Source organism: Hemiscyllium ocellatum, chromosome 14, assembly GCF_020745735.1.
Source record: "Hemiscyllium ocellatum isolate sHemOce1 chromosome 14, sHemOce1.pat.X.cur, whole genome shotgun sequence".
Taxonomy (NCBI): domain Eukaryota; kingdom Metazoa; phylum Chordata; class Chondrichthyes; order Orectolobiformes; family Hemiscylliidae; genus Hemiscyllium; species Hemiscyllium ocellatum.
Window position 1 is genome coordinate 3,616,810 of NC_083414.1, and position 22,069 is coordinate 3,638,878.

Below are 22,069 nucleotides of genomic sequence, written 5' to 3' on the forward strand. Positions count from 1 at the left end.
GATCCATTGAGAAGGTCAGGCAGCAGCCGAGCTCATTCATAGTTTAATCACAAACGGAAAGAAGCTGCTCTTGAATCTGTTGGTGCGTGTGTTTTAGCTTCTGTATCTTCTCTCTGATGGAAGATGGTGGGAGAGAGGATAACCAGGGTGGCAGGGCTCTTTGATGATGTTAGCTGCTTCCCCGAAGCAACGGGAAGTGTAAGTGGATGGAAGGTTGGCTATTACCAATCATTATTATTCTCTCAATTGTTTAAAAGCATCATCAGTGATGGAGCCAACAACAGTTTTGACAGCCTCTTTGGAGAGATGAACAGAGTGATGGGGGACGGGACAGGTCCACTGCAGGAATATCACGTGATGGATGCTGGCAGTCTGTCCCCCAGGGGCCCAGTTTATACTTAATGAAAAGGAGAAGGGAATCTCATAGCACCTGAACTATATTTGGAGCATTGACAGAGCAGCACAGTGGCTCAGTGGTCAGCACCGCTGTCTCACAGCTCCAGGAGCCCAGGTTCAGTTCCAGCCTTGGGTGACTGTGTGGAGTTTGCATGTTCTCCCTGTGTCTGTGTGGGTTTCCTCTGCTAATCCAAAGATGTATAGGTCAGGTGAGTTGGCCATGCTAAATTGTCCATAGTGGTCAGTGTATTAGTCAGAGGGAAATGGGTCTGGCTGGGTTACTATTCAGAAGGTCAGTGTGGATTGGTTCGGCCAAAGGGCCTGTTTCCACATTGTAGAGAATCTAATCATAATTGAGGTAGTAGGACCGTACTGGCAAAATTGGCCACTCCAGAGTTTTTGATAAGGGTATTGAACTCGATAATTGGCTCTGGTCACCAGCAGGCTTAAAGGGCCGAATGGCCTACTTCTGTTCCTGTTTTATATCTTTCTATGTTTGTAATAACTTGTTTTTAAATCACTTTCTGTGGCTTGGAAACAATTTATTTTTGGATGAGGGCTTTCGGATGTTTTACTAGCTCCCAGACACTCTATAAATGTGAGCTGTTGGTATTATTGGCTGCTGAGGTGTAATAATCAGAAAGCCTTTGAAACTGACAAAGCTGCATGCACTGAAAACTCTAAAATGGGTGTCCCTGGTGATACAAAATGGGTGCTGTCACACAGCAGGATTTCCTGTTCACTGCATTCAGAGACACAACCTCCTGCGTTAGCTATACCAGGCCAGGCCAGACGTTAAGACAAACCTCTTAACAAATAGATCCAAACCCTGGTGCTCTGACAATGTTTACAGCAAAGGGTTAACCAGCAGGAAAGAGGCAACAGTTTAACTGCTCCTTGTGAGGGGATTCAACCAGGTCTTTCCCCTCCTCACAAAGCCCTGACCGTCACAAACATATTGCTGGGTCCCAGGCACAACAAAGGAACTGTGCTGTGGAGGGGGGAGTGATTGCAACGCTGAGCTGGGGTGGGGGAGCAGGAGGTTGTTGCTGGTGGGGGAGGGGTGTGGGTGAGGGTGACTTCCTGATTGTCTTCACTTTCAGTCCCTGCACAGCCTTAATTGTAAAGTGCAAGAAATATAAACAGCCAGTGAGAATGTGTGCAATGTGACTGAGAGGGTATAGCTTAAATGACAGAGCAGAGGGAACCTGGATTGGGGTGGGGGAAGGGAAGCAAGAAGCAGAATATGTGGAATTCTAGTACAAAGATGTAACTGGTTTTAATGGCAGTGGTTGTGTATATGTGTGTGTGTCTGGGAGAGAGTGTCTAACTGTGTGTGTCTGGATGAGCTGTGTCTGTGATAGTATGTGTGACAGTGTCTGGATGAGCTGTCTCTGTGATTGTGTGTCTGTTGTGTGTGTGTGCGTCTGTGATCATGTATCTGACAGTGAGGGATACTGTTTGAGAGTGTTTCTGAGTCTGTATCTCATTTGTCATCCTGTGTATGTGTCTGTATAATTTGTGCATCAGTGTCACAGTGTATCGGTGTGTGTGTATTTTCTTGTGTATTTTGTGTGTATCAGTGTGTCAGTGTGTGTGTATTTTGTGTGTATCAGTGTGTGTGTATTTTGTGTGTATCAGTGTATCGGTGTGTGTATTTTCTTGTGTATTTTGTGTGTATCAGTGTGTCAGTGTGTGTGTATTTTGTGTGTATCAGTGTGTGTGTATTTTGTGTGTATCAGTGTGTTGGTGTGTGTGTGTATTTTCTTGTGTATTTTGTGTGTATCAGTGTGTCAGTGTGTGTGTATTTTGTGTGTATCAGTGTAAGTGTGTATATTCTGTGTGACTGTGTGTGTCTGTATATCAGTGTATGTCTTGTGCAAGTCTGTGTGTGTCAGTGTCTGTCTCTGAGTAGGTATTTTCTGTGTGTGTGTGTTTCTGAGTATGTAACTCTGAATGTGATTTGCTCTGTGTGTATGAGATGTGTTTCTGAGTGTGTCTGTACATCCCAAGAGTACCATCTCCCTCTTCTGACTAATTCCAACGCTGCTTTCCCTCGCTCGCTTTCTCTATACCACAGCCGTGCCAACTGTTACGTGGTGACGCAGAGAGGGCCGCTCAGTTCTGGGGATTTTCCACTCGCGCTGGGGTTAGTGTTGAAGGAGGTCTGCTTGAGGACAGGCCCTATAAATGAAATCCACCTTTCACCAGGCACCGATTCAGTTGCAGTAACATAACCGAGTGATCTGTGAGCTGTTCAGGGATCCTCCAGCCTCTGGGATCCCAGGCACAGGTAATCAACAATGATTCTGGGACACTTTTCAGCGGAAGATAAATTCTAATTCTTAAACATTGAGGGAAGGGTGTATTTTTAATTCCGTGAACAGCAATTTATAAAATCGATTCTTGGGGCTTTGTCTGTGTTGGGATTTCTGACAAGCAACGTCTTTATAAAAAGCCATTCTCACAAGAAAGGATTTAGCATTTAAGCACATCCTAGTGTGATTTTAATATTTGAGAGAATCTGGCAAACGGTATAAAACGAAGCGCCTGTTAAATCTCGTTGTCTGGAAACAAAGAGATCATTTGGAAATAACAGGTCAGTCCCTTTGACAAGAAAACATACCGAGCGGTTTCTCAGCATTTAATGGTCCGCTCCGATCATCTTCCTGAGAGTTTTAAAGACATATATATATACATATGTATAAATTGGAAGATGGTATTTGGTTTTAAAAAAAAACTGCTATATTTTCCGTGACTTGCGAATTGTATTGGACCCCTTTTTTCCCGGAAAGTTGTATCTTTCTCTCTCTCTCTCTCTCTTTCTCTCGTTTTTTTTGTTGTTTTTTCTGTTTTTTTTATTTATTCTCTCAAACAGAAGGCTGGACAAGTACTGGACCAAGAGTAAGGGCGTTATTCCCTGGAGTACAGTACTGCTTTTGTTGTATGTATTGTTGTATGTAGCGAATTATTGCCTTTTTAAAAATCGTTTTGTAAAAATGAACACAAAAAAATTAAGACACACACACGAGATGATTAATCTCGTTTTGTAATCAAAAAAAATCTTTTCAGGAAAGGATAGATTTTTATTTTTTAAGGAAAGACTGAACAGGTTCACGGGGAAGATATGGAGGGAATCGTTTTGAGTGTGTGTGTTGGGGAGGGGGGGGAGGTGGAAGAGATTAACAAACTGAAAATGGATTTGTAAAGGAGGGGGAGCCATGTATCTAGCGGAATATCCACTCTCTCCAATTGTAAATGTGGATTTACAGAGGGGTTACGGTGCATACAATCCAAGAGGGAGATTATGCATTACTTTAAGACAATGGATTAAATTCTAATAGAGTGGAAATGGTTTTATTGTGGGAGTAGGGGGTGGATTGTTGGGTGGGAGAAGCAGAGACAATGGGGATTGATTTTTAATATTGGAATAAAGAGATAAGAAATGCGATGAGATAGAGTTGGTGCTGTGTGTCTTTGGAAGGATCGGTCCTGATTAACCTCCCCCCCCTCTGTTTCTCCTCCTTCCCTCCCTCTTGTGTGTGTGTGTGTGTGTGTGTGGGTGTGTGATCAGGAATGGCCCGGGGTGAAAAGATGCATTCCTTAAAAGATTTTCACAAAGACACCCTGAAGCCCTCTCCCGGGAAGAGTCCGGGTACCCGGCCGGAGGATGAAGCAGATGGCAAGGTGCAGCGAGAGAAATGGGCGAACAAGCTTGACTTTATCCTGTCTGTGGCCGGAGGCTTCATTGGCCTTGGGAACGTCTGGAGGTTTCCGTATCTCTGCTACAAAAACGGTGGAGGTAGGTGCAATGATGCCTTGCTGGGGTGGGGTATCTGTGCTGTGTGGTCATTGTGTTTTGAACAAGGGGGTCAGCCGGCCCTGCCTTGCACTCAGAGCTGAGGGGGGGGGGTTACATAATGTGTGTTGTGTCTTTGTGCAGCTCAAACCGCCTGCACCCAGGAACGGAAAGGGTGTGCTTTAGTTTAACCTCCATGAGCAAAGCTGGTTACTTCCCCCCCCCCCCCCCCCCAGCCTCCACGCTCTGTCTCTTGTCTTCTTCCGCCCCCCCCAAACACATGCAAGAGAGGTGTAGAATATGAAAATGCACGTGTTGGAATCCTAATCTTAACGGAAAGCAGGGTCAGAAGCCGTCAGTTGTGTATCACACCATCATCTGTTTCCTACATCATGCTGTGTCTGTTCTCTTGCTGAGTAAAATGGTGGCAGCAAGAGGACCCCTGAGTGTACTTTCTGAAGGTTACAGCCCCCCCCCCCCTGCTGAATGTGGGAGGTGTTCATCTATGTGTGTGGTATGAGCTCAATAACCTTCCCCCTTGTCCCTTGTCCCTTGTCCCCTCTCCCCACCCCACCCTGTGCATGCACCTCATTTTCCACGAACACCAGGTTAAAATGGTACCTTGAGCTCACCCATTGGCTGGTTTGGAACTACAAAGGCGGGGCCATTATGATGTAAGGTATGCATTCACACAGGAACAAGATAAACCATCACAACATTTAACTTTTCTCCATCGATAAGGAGACATTTTAATTAGAAAATGATTTATTCGTCCGATATGATGACAACTTGCAGTGTCTGAGTGAATGTGTGTGTATGTGTCTGTGTGTGTGTGTGTCTGAGTGTGTGTGTATGTGTCTGAGTGTGTGACTATGTGGGTGGGTGAATGTGTGTGTGTGTTTGAGTGGGGTGTGTGTGTGTGTGTGTGTGTGTGTGTGTGTGGATGAAAAAGCAAAGCCGTGTCAGAAATAGTATGAAGCAGAAACGGTGGATCTGCTCCAGCCAATTTTTATGCTCCTCCCCTTCTCATTAACTCTCAGCCCTCTGCCCTTGAATATCCTTCCGATTCCTGCTCCTGAACATACACATCAACACACCAGCACAATCTGTAACATCAGGGTCTGACGTATCCCCCACTCAACCATGACCATCAAGCCAGGGCATCATACCCTGGTTCAGTGTAGAGTGCAGGAGGGTGTACCAGGCATCCCTGAAGGTGAGGTGTCAACTCGATGAAGCCACCAAACAGGACTACTTGCACACTAAACAGCACAAACAGCAAGTGATAGAGCTAAGTGATCCCACAACCAACAGACCAGACCTAAGCTCTGCAGTTCTGCCATAGGTGATAGATAATTAAACAACTCAGTGGAGGAGGAAGTTCCACAAATATCCCTATCCTCAAGGATAGAGGAGCCCAGGACATCAGCCCGTAGTGCTGAGTGGATGATCCATCTCGGCCTCCTCCAGTGGTCCCCAGCATCACAGAGACCAGTCTCCAGCCAATTCGATTCACTCCACGTGACATCAGGAAATGGTTGGACACATTGGATATTGCAAAGGCTATGGGCCCTGACAACATTCCAGCACTAGTACGGAAGACTTGAGCTCCAGAACTTGCCGCTCCCCTAGCCGAGCTGTTCCAGTCCAGTTACAACGCTGACATCTACCCGACAATGTGAAAACTGCGCAGGTATGTCCTGGACCCAAAAAGCTGGACAAATCCAACCCAGACAATTACCACCCCATCGGTCTCCTCTCGATCCTCAGTAAAGTGATGGGAGGTGTCACGGACAGTGCTATCAAGCAGCACCTGCTCAGCAATAACCTGCTCAGTGACGCCCAGTTTGGGTTCCCCCAGGGTCACTCAGCTCCTGACCTCATTCCAGCCTTGGGTCAAACATGGACAAAAGAGCTGAATTCCAGAGGGGAGGGGAGAGGGTCAGCCCTTGACATCAAGGCTGGATTCAACCAAGTGTGGCATCAAGGAGCCCTGGCAAAACCAGAATCAATGGGTATCGGGGGCAAACTCTCCGCTGGTTGGAATCATACCTGACACATTGGAAGATGGTTGTGGTTGTTGGAGATCAGTCATCTCAGCTCCAGGAGTTCCTCAGGGCAGCAGCTACATCAGTGATGTTGTTCACTGCATCCCAAGGTCAGACGCGGGATGTTTGTTGATAAATGTTCAATTTCACTCGATGCTCCTCAGACATTGATACAAAAGCAAACACTCCAGATGATCGAGATTGGAAATACCGACAAGGAATGCTCAGCAGATCCAGGCAGCATCCTCCAAGAGACAACCAAGAGTTCCTGCTCGGTGGCCTTCATCAGAATTCTACAAGATGCACTGCAGAAACTCACCAAAGATCCTCAGACAGCATTCTCCAAACCCACGACCACTTCCATCTAGAAGGACAGGGACAGCAGATACATGGGAATACCACTCCCTGGAAATTCCCCTCCAAGCCCCTCACCATCCTGAATTGGAAATATCTTCATTCCTTCAGTGTCGCTGGGTCAGAATCCTGGAATTCCCTCCCTCGGGACATTGTGAGTCTACCCACGGCACATGGACTGCAGCGGGTCAGGAAGGCAGCTCACCCCCACCTTCTCAAGGGGCAACTAGGGACAGGAAATAAATGCTGGGCCCAGCCAGTGTCACCCATAGCCTTAGAGAGAATTAAAAAAAATTAGCCTCCATCTGGTCTTTTCTTTAGAACTGGAAAGTGTGGCCTTTTCAGCCTTTTGTGTTTTGTTGCACCCCTTTAATTATTCTGCCTTTATTTTATAAATATTTTCTGCACTTCCTTCAACATTGCAATGTCGATGTAATAGGATAGAATCCAAGACCATATTGTGAACCTGGTCGATCCAAGATTCGATATCCATCAGTGCAGTGCCTCCTAGCGTTTGTGTTCTGGTTGTTCAGAAATGGGTTCCCTCTCGAATGTTTGACTCATTTGTCAAATGGTGTAGGCATTTTGAACAATTTCTCTGTTTCCAGTAGTCTTTGCTCCTGTGCACCATTAGCTTTTGTAATTTTCCCAGGAAAATGGCCTCTTTATTCCTCTGTTCATCAGGAATATGATCCCTTGCTGTCTTGTTCGCTCAGTGTGTTTCTGCCTTGCTGTGGTTTGGTCCACTGTGTGAAAACCCCCTCCCCTGCCATCTCCCTCAATCCTGAGTGGTGGAAGATGAAAATCAGAGCACAGTATTCTTTTCTCTTGACTGAGAAGGTTGTGGTCTGATTCCCACTCTAGAGACCTGAACACAACTGATTCAAGGCTGTACTGAGGGAGTGCTGCACTGTCAACGGTGTGAAGTTGAACCCACCCCAGTCTCCAATCCCATTCTGGTGAATGTCAAAGGATCCTTTGGCAGTTTTGGCAAAGCGCGTATGGGTGTTATCTCTTCGCCAACTCTGTTCAGGCCGATTGTCTGGTCATAGTGTGTGAAATCTTGCTGTGTACAAACCAGTAGTTGTGCTTGCTAGATCACAAAAGTGACCACCGTTCAAAACACTTGCTTCACTGACTGTAAAGTGCTTTGCTAAGTATTTGTGGTTGTAAAAGCTGCTATAGAAATGCAAGTCAAGTCTTTTTCTTCCTAATTTCGTCACCACAAGAACAACAGCAAAACTTACTGCAGATCAGTCTGGATTTTGTCTGAATTTGGTGAGTAGAAGGGCTCCAAGCTCTTGTTGACTTGGACAATAATTGCCCATTTTCTCTCTCAGTCCCACAAGCTTCTCTCAATTCCAAGTTGCTGTGTGTGTTTTATTTTTGTTTCTGGAGCTGAGTTGAACCTCAGAAAGCATTTCATACATTTTATTTTGGTTTTGAAATCTGCAAAGGGTTGCTTCTGTCTGAATGATGGTTTGTCATGTGGCCTCCGGTCTATAATCAGTTTGCTGTATGTTCTATGTGATCACACAAGCCAAGTGTCTGTTATTTGTTGGAATTAAATAATAGGATTTAGCACAAGCAGTTATCAAAACAAGGCCTGTTTGTGTCTCATGTACACTCTGCAAGAAATATGTCCCTTCCACCCTGCATCGTTTTTCCCTTGGTATTATTAGGTGGAGCTGGACAGGAACAGCTGTGTGCTTAACACAATGCACCCCCTCAACAAGTTTCAATGGGAATCTTGTGGTTTCATAGACAGAGAGAATACTGAGTTGGTACAGAGATTGGTTCTAGGATCGTTGCCCCAAAAGGAATTTGCACCCAAGTGTTTCTGCCAAGTTACAAGCCGGCATCAGAGATTCCAGTGGGGATTTGCAAAGGCAGTTTTGATAATCTAGACCTCCACTAGCCACGACATGTGGCTATCAACAGAAGTCAGTAGTGAATCCAATCGGGGATTCAGGAAAACCCCTTCATCCGCAAAGTGGGGGGAATGTGGGACTGAGTCCCAAGAGAGGGAACATTGCCAGACTTGAGAAGGGCAGGAATAGGTGGGTGGAATGATCAGAGGCTCAATGTGGGCCATCAACCACAGCTAGTTGGGCTGAATGGCCTGCCTCCTCATGGTGGTAGTGAGTAACATTTGAACAAACTTTACAATACTGACCCAACAACGGGATAACTGCCCTTTATATGAAACCTGTCTCCTGTAGAAGCTGAATTTCATCTAATAACTCCATACATGCAAGATTCCTGCAGGCAAGAGCTGCAATGACTGATAACTCTCCCTCAAGGAATGTGGGGAAGGTGGAATGTGACCATTCTGGGAGTTAACATGCAAACAGTCATCCTTTCACATAAACAACTATGCCTTGTAGTACCTCGTTAAAAATCATTAAACAGAAGCAAGCTCAGTCACTCCAGTTTAAACCAGGACAAGGCTTTGGTGGTAATTTTCTGAAATAAAATATTTGGAGTTTGACCAGAGAGCTAGATTCAGGCATGGCTTCATGCATAACATGGCAGTGTTCAGGCAAGGCCTTTCCAGGGATAGGAGCTAGGAGCTGAAGGTCTGGTCCCAGTACAACAGGGGTTGAAACTGGGGCTGTTCAAGAGATCGGAACAGAAGAGATGCAGAGATATGGAAATAAACGAGATGTCCGAGCAGAGGGTGCTAGCTGTAGCAAATCCACCAAATCAAGGTAAGATTTCCTGAATGAAAGCTGGATCAAATCATTATCCCCACCAGTACCATACCCCAGTGTTATACAGTGACTGACCTGTCCCCGCCAGTACTGTACCCCAGTGTTATACAGCAACAGACCTGTCCCCACCAGTACTGTATCCCAGTGTTATACAGTGACAGACCTGTCCCCACCAGTACTGTACCCCAGTGTTATACAGCGACAGACCTGTCCCCACCAGTACTGTACCCCAGGGTTATACAGCGACAGACCTGTCCCCACCAGTACTGTATCCCAGTGTTATACAGTGACAGACCTGTCCCCACCAGTACTGTATCCCAGTGTTATACAGTGACAGACCTGTCCCCACCAGTACTGTACCCCAGTGTTATACAGCAACAGACCTGTCCCCACCAGTACTGTACCCCAGGGTTATACAGCGACAGACCTGTCCCCACCAGTACTGTACCGTAGTGTTATACAGTGACAGACCTGCCCCACCAGTACTGTACCCCAGTGTTATACAGTGACAGACCCGTCCCCACCAGTACTGTACCCCAGTGTTATACAGTGACAGACCTGTCCCCACCAGTACTGTACCCCAGTATTATACAGTGACTGACCTGTCCCCACCAGTACTGTACTCCAGTGTTATACAGTGACAGACCTGTCCCCACCAGTACTGTACCTCAGTGTTATACAGGGACAGACCTGTCCCCACCAGTACTGTACCTCAGTGTTATACAGTGACAGACCTTTCCCCACCAGTACTGTACCCCAGTGTTATACAGTGACAGACCCGTCCCCACCTGCTGTATACCCCAGTGTTATACTGGGACAGATCTGTCCCCACCAGTACTGTACCCCAGTGTTATACTGGGACAGATCTGTCCCCACCAGTACTGTACCCCAGTGTTATACAGCGACAGACCTGTCCCCACCAGTACTGTACCCCGTGTTATACAGCGACAGACCTGTCCCCACCAGTACTGTACCCCGTGTTATACAGGGACAGACCTGTCCCCACCAGTACTGTACCCCGTGTTATACAGGGACAGACCTGTCCCCACCAGTACTGTACCCCAGTATTATACAGTGACAGACCCGTCCCCACCAGTACTGTACCCCAGTGTTATACAGTGACAGACCTGTCCCCACCAGTACTGTACTCCAGTGTTATACAGTGACAGACCTGTCCCCACCAGTACTGTACCCCAGTGTTATACAGTGACAGATCTGTCCCCACCAGTACTGTACCCCAGTGTTATACTGGGACAGACCTGTCCCCACCTGTACTGTACCCCAGGGTTATACAGCGACAGACCTGTCCCCACCAGTACTGTACCCCAGGGTTATACAGCGACAGACCTGTCCCCACCAGTACTGTACCCAGTGTTATACATCGACAGACCTGTCCCCACCAGTACTGTACCGTAGTGTTATACAGTGACAGACCTGCCCCACCAGTACTGTACCCCAGTGTTATACAGTGACAGACCCGTCCCCACCAGTACTGTACCCCAGTGTTATACAGTGACAGACCTGTCCCCACCAGTACTGTACCCCAGTGTTATACAGTGACAGACCTGTCCCCACCAGTACTGTACCCCAGGGTTATACAGGGACAGACCTGTCCCCACCAGTACTGTACCCCAGTGTTATACAGTGACAGATCTGTCCCCACCAGTACTGTACCCCAGTGTTATACAGTGACAGATCTGTCCCCACCAGTACTGTACCCCAGTGTTGAAAATGTGTTGCTGGTTAAAGCACAGCAGGTCAGGCAGCATCCAAGGAACTGGAAATTCGACGTTTTGGGCCAGAGCCCTTCATCAGTTTCCTGATGAAGGGCTCTGGCCCGAAACGTCGAATTTCCTGTTCCTTGGATGCTGCCTGACCTGCTGTGCTTTAACCAGCAACACATTTTCAGCTCTGATCTCCAGCATCTGCAGACCTCACTTTTTTACTGAAAGATTGTACCCCAGTGTTATACAGTGACAGACCTGTACCCCAGTGTTATACAGCGACAGACCTGTCCCCACCAGTACTGTACCCCAGTGTTATACAGCGACAGACCTGTCCCCACCAGTACTGTACCCCAGTGTTCTACAGCGACAGACCTGTCCCCACCAGTACTGTACCCCATGTTATACAGTGACTGACCTGTCCCCACCAGTACTGTACCCCAGTGTTATACAGTGACAGACCTGTCCCCACCAGGACCGTACCCCAGTGTTATACAGTGACAGACCTGTCCCCACCAGTACTGTACCCCAGTGTTATACAGTGACAGACCTGTCCCCACCAGGACCGTACCCCAGTGTTATACAGCGACAGACCTGTCCCCACCAGTTCTGTACCCCGTGTTATACAGTGACTGACCCGTCCCCACCAGTACTGTACCCCAGTGTTATACAGTGACAGATCTGTCCCCACCAGTACTGTACCCCAGTGTTATACTGGGACAGATCTGTCCCCACCAGTACTGTACCCCAGTGTTATACAGTGACAGACCTGTCCCCCACCAGTACTGTACCCCTGTGTTATACAGTGACAGACCTGTCCCCCAGTTTTATACTGGGACAGACCATTATGACACTCCCGTCAGTAGCTTTTATGCGCCCAGTCTCGATCTCTGAGTGTTCATGAGCAGTGTCAGAGATTGCTTGTTGAGTTAGTTTGAGGAATGCCTTGGGAACTCATAACATCTCCATCAATTTCACAAATATTAATTACCTCATGCATGAGTATAGTTCATGGCTATTCTAGCGTTATAAGCAGTTTGAAAAACTCAGCTGGTCACTATCCTGTTACACTAACTGCCTGTGACAGTAATACAGTAGGAATTCTGATCTCTCCTTTTGGTTTACTCATTCAGTTTGGATGTGAATGCTCATGTCAAGGCCAGCAATCAGTGCCCATTCTTCATTGTTCAAAGCAGTGACACAATTGTCTACTGAAGTAATTACGCTCACTGGGATTATTTTACAATTCCAGCAATTTAACCTGGTTTAAGGAAATGCGAGTGAGTTTTCTGTTGGTAGTTCAGACCTGTTGGCTATCGTTGGACTCAAGGTCAGAGTCAGTATTTTCATGTCTGTGACCCGTGTAGATGATGCAGAATAGAGGTATTTCTGGAGTGTTCTCACTGTTATCCTGTCGGAAATGTGGAAGGCTCATTTTCACACAGCTTGATCCCACCACGTGATATGACCAGCCAATCAATTTTATGGAAGTTGGGAGTGGATTTGGTGCAGGGAACTGGAAAGAATTATCCTGTTCGCTCCGAAAGCACAGATTTCAGGGTCAGAGAGTGAGAGTGAGAGAGATGAATCTTGGTTTGAATGGTCATCACAGAGAGAGTGCAGAGTGGGACAGCATGGTCAATCTTCTGTTAACGATTCTCTCGCTGTTGCACTCCCTCACTGAGCCAGCCTCAGTCTCTACCTTGAATCATCCTCTTTATCTGAGCAGCAACATAATTCCAGAGATTGACTAAACTCCAGAGTAAAGAACTTCCTTTTCCTATCACTCTCTGTGTGCCTGATCCCTTCTCCCCATGGGATGCTGTACTGGCTCAGGACCTGCAGTGGGGGTGGACTCCTCCCAATTTCCAAGCTCACAGTTAGATTAGATTACTCAGTGTGGAAACAGGCCCTTCAGCCCAACAAGTCCACACCGACCCGCCGAAGCGCAACCCACCCATACCCCTACATTTACCCCATACCTAACACTACGGGCAATTTAGCATGGCCAATTCACCTGACCCGCACATCTTTGGATTGTGGGAGGAAACCGGAGCACCCGGAGGAAACCCACGCAGACACGGGGAGAACGTGCAAACTCCACACAGTCTGTCACCTGAGGCGGGAATTGAACCCAGGTCTCTGGCGCTGTGAGGCAGCAGTGCTAACCACTGCGCCACCGTGCCGCCCATGAGTTGTTCCCTCAAAGCCAAGGAAAGTCTGAAGGTTCCTTTCCCTCCACAGGCCAGTGTTCCGAAGATTATTCCGGTCAGTGCGAATTCAAATCTCTCCTTGGGCTGTTGTGAATGTATTTTTAATAAAAAGATTCTGATGACTATAAGTTGGTCAGACTGTCATAATAAACCACTATCTTGTGTCTCTTTGGAGGAAGAAAATCTGTCCTTGGCTGGTCTCCAGTCCATACGTGACTCCAGTCTGAGAAACTGGTTGAATGTTAACCGTCCCCAGCCTGACCCCCTCAGTAGGTCACTCCAGATGAGGGTGTAGGCAGCTGAGACAGCTCACCACGCCCTTGGGATTGGGGTCTCTGCCGTGTAGGTCTCATCCTGCTGGAGAAAAGGGGTGGGGCTGACCCCCCTGGCTGGGTGAGGAGGAGGGAGTGAGAGGGTCACTCAGGCCAGGGCTATGGGGTGGGGGGAGGAGTGTCAGTGAGCTTCGGGGCAAGGAGTGGAGTCATTGAGGGGTCAAGGAGTCAGCGGGTTGGATTGTCCCAACCATCTGAACATAGGTCAGCCATGTTATGCGGCTCTGTGAGGGTGGGTGGGAGGGGGTCCTGGATAGCTGAGTGGGTGGGAGGGGTCCTGGGTAGGAGGGGTCCTGGATATGGGGCTCTGCGGGTGGGAAGGGTCCAGGATGGGTGGATGTGGGGCTGTGAGTGAGTGGGAGGGGTCCTGTATGGGGGGTGGATGTGGCGCTCTGTGGGCAGGAGGGGTCCGGGGTGGGTGGATGCGGGGAGGAGGGTCTGTGTGAGTGGATGTGGGGGTGGGGCAGTCTGGGAGAGGGAGGGTGAGGGTGAGGATGCATTGCTGCTGCTGACGCTGAGCATTAACATGGTCAGCGGGGGAGGGTGCGGGGGGGGATGGGGAGCAGATGTGGGTGCTGTCAGAGTTATTTAAAGCCAGGGATTATCCTCTCCCTGAGCACAAGCTGCGATGCTTCAAATCCGTGCTCCTCTCGGTGAATAATTGATGACGGCTCAGGTCGGGGTCAGATTCTGAGTGAAAGCTGCTACTCTGTGTGGCATCACTTTCAGTTCCCAGCTGGCTCTGGTTTGGTTTGTATTTTGGCCCCCTCCCCCTCCCCTCCCCCAGCAGCAGCACCCTCCTCTCTTGGTTCTGAGCTCACTGCATTGACCTGAGTGGATCCTTCCTAATTCACGTGGGCGTCATTGGCTAGTATTGTCCCCGTCCCTAGTTGCCCCCTCGAGAAGGTGGGGGCGAGCTGCCTTCTTGAACTGCTGCAGTCCATATTTTTGTTTTGATTCATTCATGGGATCAGGGTGTCACTGGCCAGGGCAGCATTTGTTCCCTGTCTCAGTTTGCCCAGAGGGCTCCAGGCTATGGGTCTGGAGTCACATATAGGCCTGACCAGGTAAGAACGGCACTGTCCTTCCTGAAAGGACATTAGTGACCCAGGTGGGTTTTCCCTGACAATGGATTGTGGTTGTTATTAGATTCGGAGTTCCAGATTCCTATTGGACTCCAATTCCATCATCTGCTGTGGCAGGATTTGAACTCATGTCCCCAGAACGTTACCCAGGTCTCTGGGGTAACAGTGCAGTGATGATGCCCACTAGGCTATCACCTCCTCACACATGCTGTAGGTCGGCCCACCGTGCCCTTAAGGATTCCCTTTCTCAATGTTTTGTCCCATTCCGAACATGAAGTGTTGTCTTGGAGGGATGACTGAAGAGGCTAGTAGGAAATCCTTTCTATGTTTAGACAGAGGTCATCGAGTCACAGAGATGTACAGCACGGAAACAGACCCTTCGGTCCAACCCGTCCATGCCGACCAGATATCCCAACCCAATCTAGTCCCACCTGCCAGCACCCGACCCATATCCCTCCAAACCCTTCCTATTCATATACCCATCCAAATGCCTCTTAAATGTTGCAATTGTACCAGCCTCCACCACTTCCTCTGGCACCTCATTCCATACACATACCACCCTCTGTGTGAAAATGTTGTCCCTTAGGTCCCTTTATATCTTTCCCCTCTCACCCTAAACCTATGCCCTGTAGTTCTGGACTCCCCCACCCCAGGGAAAAGACTTTGCCTATTTACTCTAGCCATAGTCCTCATGGCTTTATTAACCCTGGTTAATAAACAGACCACCAGCTCCTTCCAGCGCCTGCCTGTTGTCTGATGAACGACAGAGCTCCCAAGCACATTATTTCTTTGCCTCCTGGTCCCCAGCAATATCACTAAAACAGAGACTGGTCACAGTTCTGAAGGAGTTAGTCTTCACGTTACATTGGCTTCACCCATTCTCCTGAGGTCACTTGCAGGTTATGGGTAGAGAAAGAGAGTCCTCGTCTCCCTGTCAGAGGGAGCAGATGGATCTGTCTGAGCTCTCTAAGATGTGAATCATTCCTCCTGATCAAATGGAGGTGTACTTATTTCCACCCTGCAAACCCCTTCCAGTTTTCGAAGGGCTATTCTGTAGATCCTGTACCGCACTCGCTGGATAAGCTCAGGACAAAGCAAACGCAGGAGAGGATTGGCATCAGTGAATTAACAATCTTTGCAAGTTTTGGGGCTCAAACCGAATGCCAAGGGTAGTTAGTTAGTCCCCTGGGGAAACCCCATGGACTTCACTGGTTTATGCTCACATCACTGTTTGTGCGAGGTTGTTGTGCTTCAGTTGGCTGCCCTGTGGAAATATTGGTTTGGAGGCATCCTGAGGTTTCACAGGGTGCTATAGAAATGCAAGTTCTTCACTTACAGAGAGCGAGTAACAAAGAAGGTTGGTTGGTTGAAAATGTGTTTGCTGAGACTGAACAGAATTGTAGAACCAAGGTAAAACACAAATATGTGAGGGAACGCCGCGGTGAGTTAGTGATGGACAGTGATAGTGCCTGGTTAAACGGTGTTGACCAGTCACTGTAAAGAATGTAACCAGGAGATGTATTCCACTTTACTCTTTTTGGCAATGTTCAGACAGTTCCTGCTTTCACTTCCTGACACTGACTGACACCAGCAGCCATTTTGTGAAATGTTTCCTTTATTTTGTTGTTGCTGACGCTCCCAGTCCCTGACTCTCCCCCCGTGAAGGGAATCAGCTCCCAGGAGGCAACTCCCCCTGCCCTCGAGCACACCCCCCACCTCCAACCCCCACCCCTGCTCTGACCCCACCCCACCCCCGCTCTGACCCCCTCACCCCCACCCATGCTCTGACCCCCAACCCCCTCCACCCCCCCACCTCCAACCCCCTCTGACCCCATCCACCCCCCCACCCTCGCTCTGACCTCCTTCACCCCTCCACACACACACACCCCCACCCCCACCCCTGTTCTAACCCCTCCCCCCATCACCGGTGAATACTGGGTCAATGTGTGGGGCTGGGGCGGGTGGGAAGGAAATACACTCATGTCCCTCAAGATGTGACCTCCCTCCCTCTCCCATCTCCTCACTGACTCTCCCTCCCCCTCCCCACAGTCTCTCCCTCCCTCCCCCTCCCCACAGACCCTCCCTTCCTCTCCCATCCCCTCCTGACCCTCCCTCCCTGACGATGTCTTTCGGAGTAGCCGTTCCCAGCCGCAGGGTGAACAGGGAAGGGCCAGCGTCAGTGTTCCAGAGCCCGGCCAGTCACCAGACACACTTTGTCTAATCTCCCAGCCGCCCACACAACTTATTTTAAATATTTTCAGAAACAAAACCTGCGTAGGTTCTCATTTGCTGCTCAGTGGAGCTCAGAGAGACTATAGCGAGGGAAAAGTGGGAGTTGATGAAATGAAGCAGGCCATTCCAGCATCACATCAATGCTAACTCTTTCACTGTCCACTGTGTGGAATTAATAATAGACTGTTTCCCTTCTGTCTGTCTGTCTGTCTGTGTGTGTCTGTCTGTCTGTCTCTCACTGTCTGTTTCTCTCTCTGTCTTTCTCTCTCTGTCTCTCTCTGTCTTTCTCTGTCTCTCTGTCACTCTGTCTCTTTCTCTCTCTCTCTCTGTCTCTGTCTGTCTCACTCTCTCTTTTTGTGTCTCTTTCTCTCTCTGCCATTCTTGCTCTTGCTCTGTCTCTCACTGTCTCTCTCTGACTCTCTGTGTCACTCTCTCTCTCTCTCTCTCTCTCTCTCACTCTGTCTCACACTCTCTGTGCCTCGGCTGTATTCTGTGTGTCTCTCTCTGACACTGATATACTGCAGGTAGCTGTCTCCTCCGCTCAGACACATGAATGACATGACAGACAGAAGCTGGATAATTACCCCCCCAGCCTGCCCCTGCCCTGCTGAGAGACATATCCAATGTTTTTATTGTTGGCCTGAAGCTGGGTTTGACTGAGAAACACTGGTCACTACATAGCCTGACCTCCTGACCCCAACTCTGGAATGGAACATAGACAATAATTTCTCTCTCATTGAGCACTGGCAAATATCTGTGTGTGTGTGTCAGTGTCTAAGTGTGTGTGAGCGAGGGCGTGTGAGTGAGAGCGAGTGTGTGAATGAGTGTGAGTGAGTGCATCTTTGTATGTTCAGATATTTACTCAGACACTTTCTGCTCTGGCCATTCAGCCCTTTGAGTCTGTCTTTCCATTGAATAAGATCATGGCTGATTTGATAATCCTTAACTCCACTTTCCTGCCTCTCCCCCTTAACCCTTGACTCCGTTCCTGATAAATAATCCGTCTGCCTCAGCCTTGAATATTCTGAATGACCCAGCCCCCGACAGTCCTCTGTGGGAAAGAATCCCACAGATTCACTCCCCTCCAAGGGAAGAAATTCCTCCCATCTCTGTCGTCAATGGGTGACTCCTTACTCTGAGATGATTCCCTCTGGTCCTAGATTCCTCCACACGGGAAAACAACATCACATCTCCCTGATGAAGAGCTTATTCTCCTGCTCCTCGGATGCTGCCAGACCGGCTGTGCTTTTCCAGCACCACACTTTTTGACTCTTAATTCCCCTCAGCAATGTATGCATTTCAACAAGGCCACCTGTCGTTCTTCTAACCTCCAATGAGCACAGACCTAAACTCACTCAACCCCTCCTCATACAACAGAGTCCCTCCGTTCCTGGGGTCAGCCTTGAAGGACTTCCCTCCATTGGGAGGAGGAGGAAGTTCCATCAGCTCCTCTGTAACTTCATCGCCACGTTCCCCCAAGCCCATCCCCAGAGACAGTGTTGCCAAGGCCAGTTTTCAGGCTGATGCTTGCATTTGGAAAGATGTCACGCAGAATTGTTCCCGCCCAAGATTCCATTTCCAACTCATGGGAGTGTAGATGGGGCAGTGGCTACATTGGTGTTAACTTGCTCAGGTACAGGCTCAGTATCAAAAGCTCTTTTATTCACCGCTGGGCTGTGGGCATCTCTGGCTAGGCCCAGTATTTATTGCCCGACCCTAGTTGCCCCTTGAGAAGGTGGGGGTGAGCTGCCTTCTTGACCCGCTGCAGTCCATGTGCTGTGGGTAGACCCACAATGCCCTTCGGGAGGGAATTCCAGGCTTCTGACCCAGGGACAGTGAAGGAACAGTGATATATTTCCAAGTCAGGATGGGGAGGGGGAACTTGCAAGGGGATGGTGTTCCCACGTATCTGCTGCCCTTGTCCTTCTAGATGGAAGTGGCTGTGGGTTTGGAAGGTGCTGCCTGAGGGTCTTTGGTGAGTTTCTGCAGTGCATCTTGTAGATGGTACACACTGCTGTTACTGAGCGTCGGTGGGGGAGGGAGTGGGTGTTTGTGGATGTGGTGCCAATCAAGCGACTGCTTTGTCCTGGATGGGGTTGAGCTTCTTGAGTGTTGTTGGAGCTGCCCCCACCCAGGGCAAGTGGGGAGGATTCCATCACACTCCTGACTGGTGCCTTGTAGATGGTGGACAGGCTTTGGGGAGTCAGGCGGGGAGTTACTTGCTGCGGGATTCCCAGCCTCTGACCTGCTCTTGGAGCCGCTGTGTTTATGTGACGATTTCAGTTCAGTCCCACAACCCTCTGAGATCTCCATGTTGTTCCAGTTCGGAGTGCTGGGTTGATATTCAGGTGGCATACTCTGCTCTAGTGAGTTTTTGAGCCTTAGGAAGTGGTCCCACATTAGAAACAATCAAAGGTTAAACCATGAGGAACCAACTGGAAGCCCGCTCTGACTTGGTTGTTTGTGAGAGAGGGAAGCCTGGACCCTACCTTGCCTGGGGCAGAGTGAGCTCATGCTGCTGAACTGCTACAGTGATATCTTCTACTGATAAAAGTTGCTCCCTGTACCTACACTTATATAGCACCTTCCACAACCACTGGACAGTGAATGCATTCTGTAGCCGATTCAGTACTTTCTGATGTGTTGTCACTTGTTGCAAATGTAGCAGCTGACACACACACACACACACACACACACACACACACACACACACACACACACACACACAGCAAGATCCCACAAAGAGGTAATGACTAGAACCCCTACTTTTTTTGTAGTTGTTGTAATGTTGGCTAAGGGTTAAATGTTAGGCGGACAACCAAGATGAACTCTGCTTTAACATCTGATCTAACCACTTGTAACTTTGACTGAGGGAGCCATGCAACTGGCCATTATGTTCATCATCTGGAGTGGGACTTGAACCAATGACAATGTGTCTTCGAGAGGTAAATGTGTTACTTACTGAGGAAGTGTGTGTCATTGTTGGTGTGAAAACGTTGCACAAGCTGCCTTTGGGTAATAGTTGTGATGTACAGCGCTCACCATCCTTTTTATAATTTATACAATTGACCATATTTTGGGATATTTGAGGAATCGGATTGCTCTCTGTCTATTGCTGTTCCCAGGGTTACATTTGCAAACTGCTGGGATAGATAGAAAAAGCCCCTTTGGCCCATTGAGCTCATTCCTGTCCTTTTGGGGAAGGAAATCTGTCATCCTCACTGCGTCTGGCCTACATGTGACACAGCCTCTTAACTGCCCTATGGGCAATTAGGGATGGGCAATAAATGATGGTCCTTGCCTCATAAGAGAATTCAAAAAAAGAGTCCACTCCAGTCAAAACCATAATCTGACTGTTCTCATCTCATTTCCCATTGGCCCATATCCTTGTGTACCTTGGCATTGCAAATCCTTCCTCTCCTACCCTCCCAGGCAGAGAGTTCCAGATTGCCAGAATTCTCTAACTCTCTGCCCCTTGCTTTCAATCTATATCCCTGGTCACTGACCCCTTCGCCAAGGGGAAATATTCCTTCCTATCTACCCTGTTCATGTCCCTCGTCATTTCATCCATCTCAATCTATCCCCTGTCAGTCCGGTCTGTCCTAAGGGAAACTACCCTCAATCTCTTCCCATCACAAATCTCCCTCTGCAACCCTTTCCCAATGCTGTACATCCCTCCTGGCATGTGGATTTCAGAGCTACACACAATACGCTCTTTGTGACCTAACCAACGTTTTATCCAATTCCAGCATCACCTCCCTGCTCTGAAACTCTACGTCTCAATTAATAAAAGCAAGGAGATTATACCCCACCTTAACCTCTTTACTCACCTGTCCTGGTACCTTAGGGACCAATGGACATACACAGCAAGGTCCGTCTCCTGTGGTTCCCAAGGTCCATCTTGCCTTGTCTACCTGCCCAACTGCATCGCCTCACATTTATCCAGCTTGAATTCCATTTGCCACTGACCATCTTCTGTCATCGAAGGCTATCTTCCTGAGTGTTTACCACCCCACCGGTTTTCATATGATTCACAAATGTGGTGACCAACCCTCTTATGTTCAAGTCTACCTTGTTTATCTAAACCACAGACATCAAGGACCCCAACACTGACCCCTTGTGGAACTCCTCTGCTGGGTGTCAATCAAAGAAATCTCTCACAAACATCATCCTCTGTTTCCTGCCAGGAGGCCAATTCTCAGTCCGATTAGACCATAAGGTGTGGGAGCCAGTCTGCCCATCAAGTCTACTTTGAGATTTGATCATGGCCAATATGTTTCTCACCCCCAAATATACCACATTTCCGTGGAGCCCACATGCTGCTACCTTAGCTTATCAAAAGCCTTGCTGAAATCCTCATCCCCACAGCTGGTCAGCACTTTGGAAAATTAGTCATGGCCTCCCCTCAACAAAACCTCTCTTGATTAACCCCTGCCTCTCCAACTGCACAGTAATTCTGTCCCTGAGAATTGCTTCCAAACGTTTCCTCAGCACTAAGGCTAGACTGACTGACTTGCCTGGTTTATTCCACATCAATTGTCTTTGAGTTCTCAGGCACCTCTCCTGTAGTCAGAGAGGGAACTGAAAATCATTACCAGGGCCCCTATTAATCTCTCCTTTGCCTCACTCAGCAGTCTGAGGTACATTTCATCTGGTCCTGGAGATATATTTACTTTAGAATCAGTCAGATCTCTGAGAAACTCCTCTGTCTTTGCTAATTTCATCCAGTTTCTCACAATCCTTCCCCTAATTTCTAAATGACATTATCCCTCTCAGAAGTGAACATTAATTTAGGACACTACCTACATCCTCTGGGTCTGAGCACAAATTATTCCTGCGGTCCTTTTCCTTATTATCCTTTTATCTCAAATGTACCTGCAAATTAACTTAAAGATTGTGCTACATTCAGAAGGAGCTCTGAGGTCTCACAGGATTGCAATTAAGTGTATGGAAAAATGTGAAAAATCACCGTAAAGTCATAGAGATGTACAGCATGGAAACAGACCCTTTGGTCCAACCTGTCCATGCCAACCAGATATCCCAACCCAATCTAGTCCCACCTGCCAGCATCCGGCCCGTATCCCTCCAAACCCTTCCTATTCATATACCCATCCAAATGCCTTTTAAATGTTGTAATTGTACCAGCCTCCACCACATCCTCTGGCAGCTCAT

General features: G+C 48.3%; 1 protein-coding gene across 4 annotated transcripts in view; it reads left to right on the forward strand.

Annotated features, from left to right (window-relative positions):
- Nucleotides 1–2,272: 2,272 nt before the first annotated feature.
- LOC132822216 (sodium- and chloride-dependent taurine transporter-like) overlaps nt 2,273–22,069 on the forward strand; it is a 78,272-nt gene continuing 58,475 nt past the window's right edge. The window contains exons 1-3 of one of the 4 annotated variants that reach the window (XM_060835305.1): nt 2,273–2,689; nt 3,275–3,340; nt 3,971–4,198. In XM_060835305.1, coding sequence (XP_060691288.1) covers nt 3,973–4,198 — 226 coding nt within the window. In that variant the 5' untranslated portion in view covers nt 2,273–2,689; nt 3,275–3,340; nt 3,971–3,972. The remainder of the gene's footprint in view (nt 2,690–3,274; nt 3,341–3,970; nt 4,199–22,069) is intronic. The other 3 variants (XM_060835304.1, XM_060835301.1, XM_060835302.1) reach the window with 3 other exon arrangements.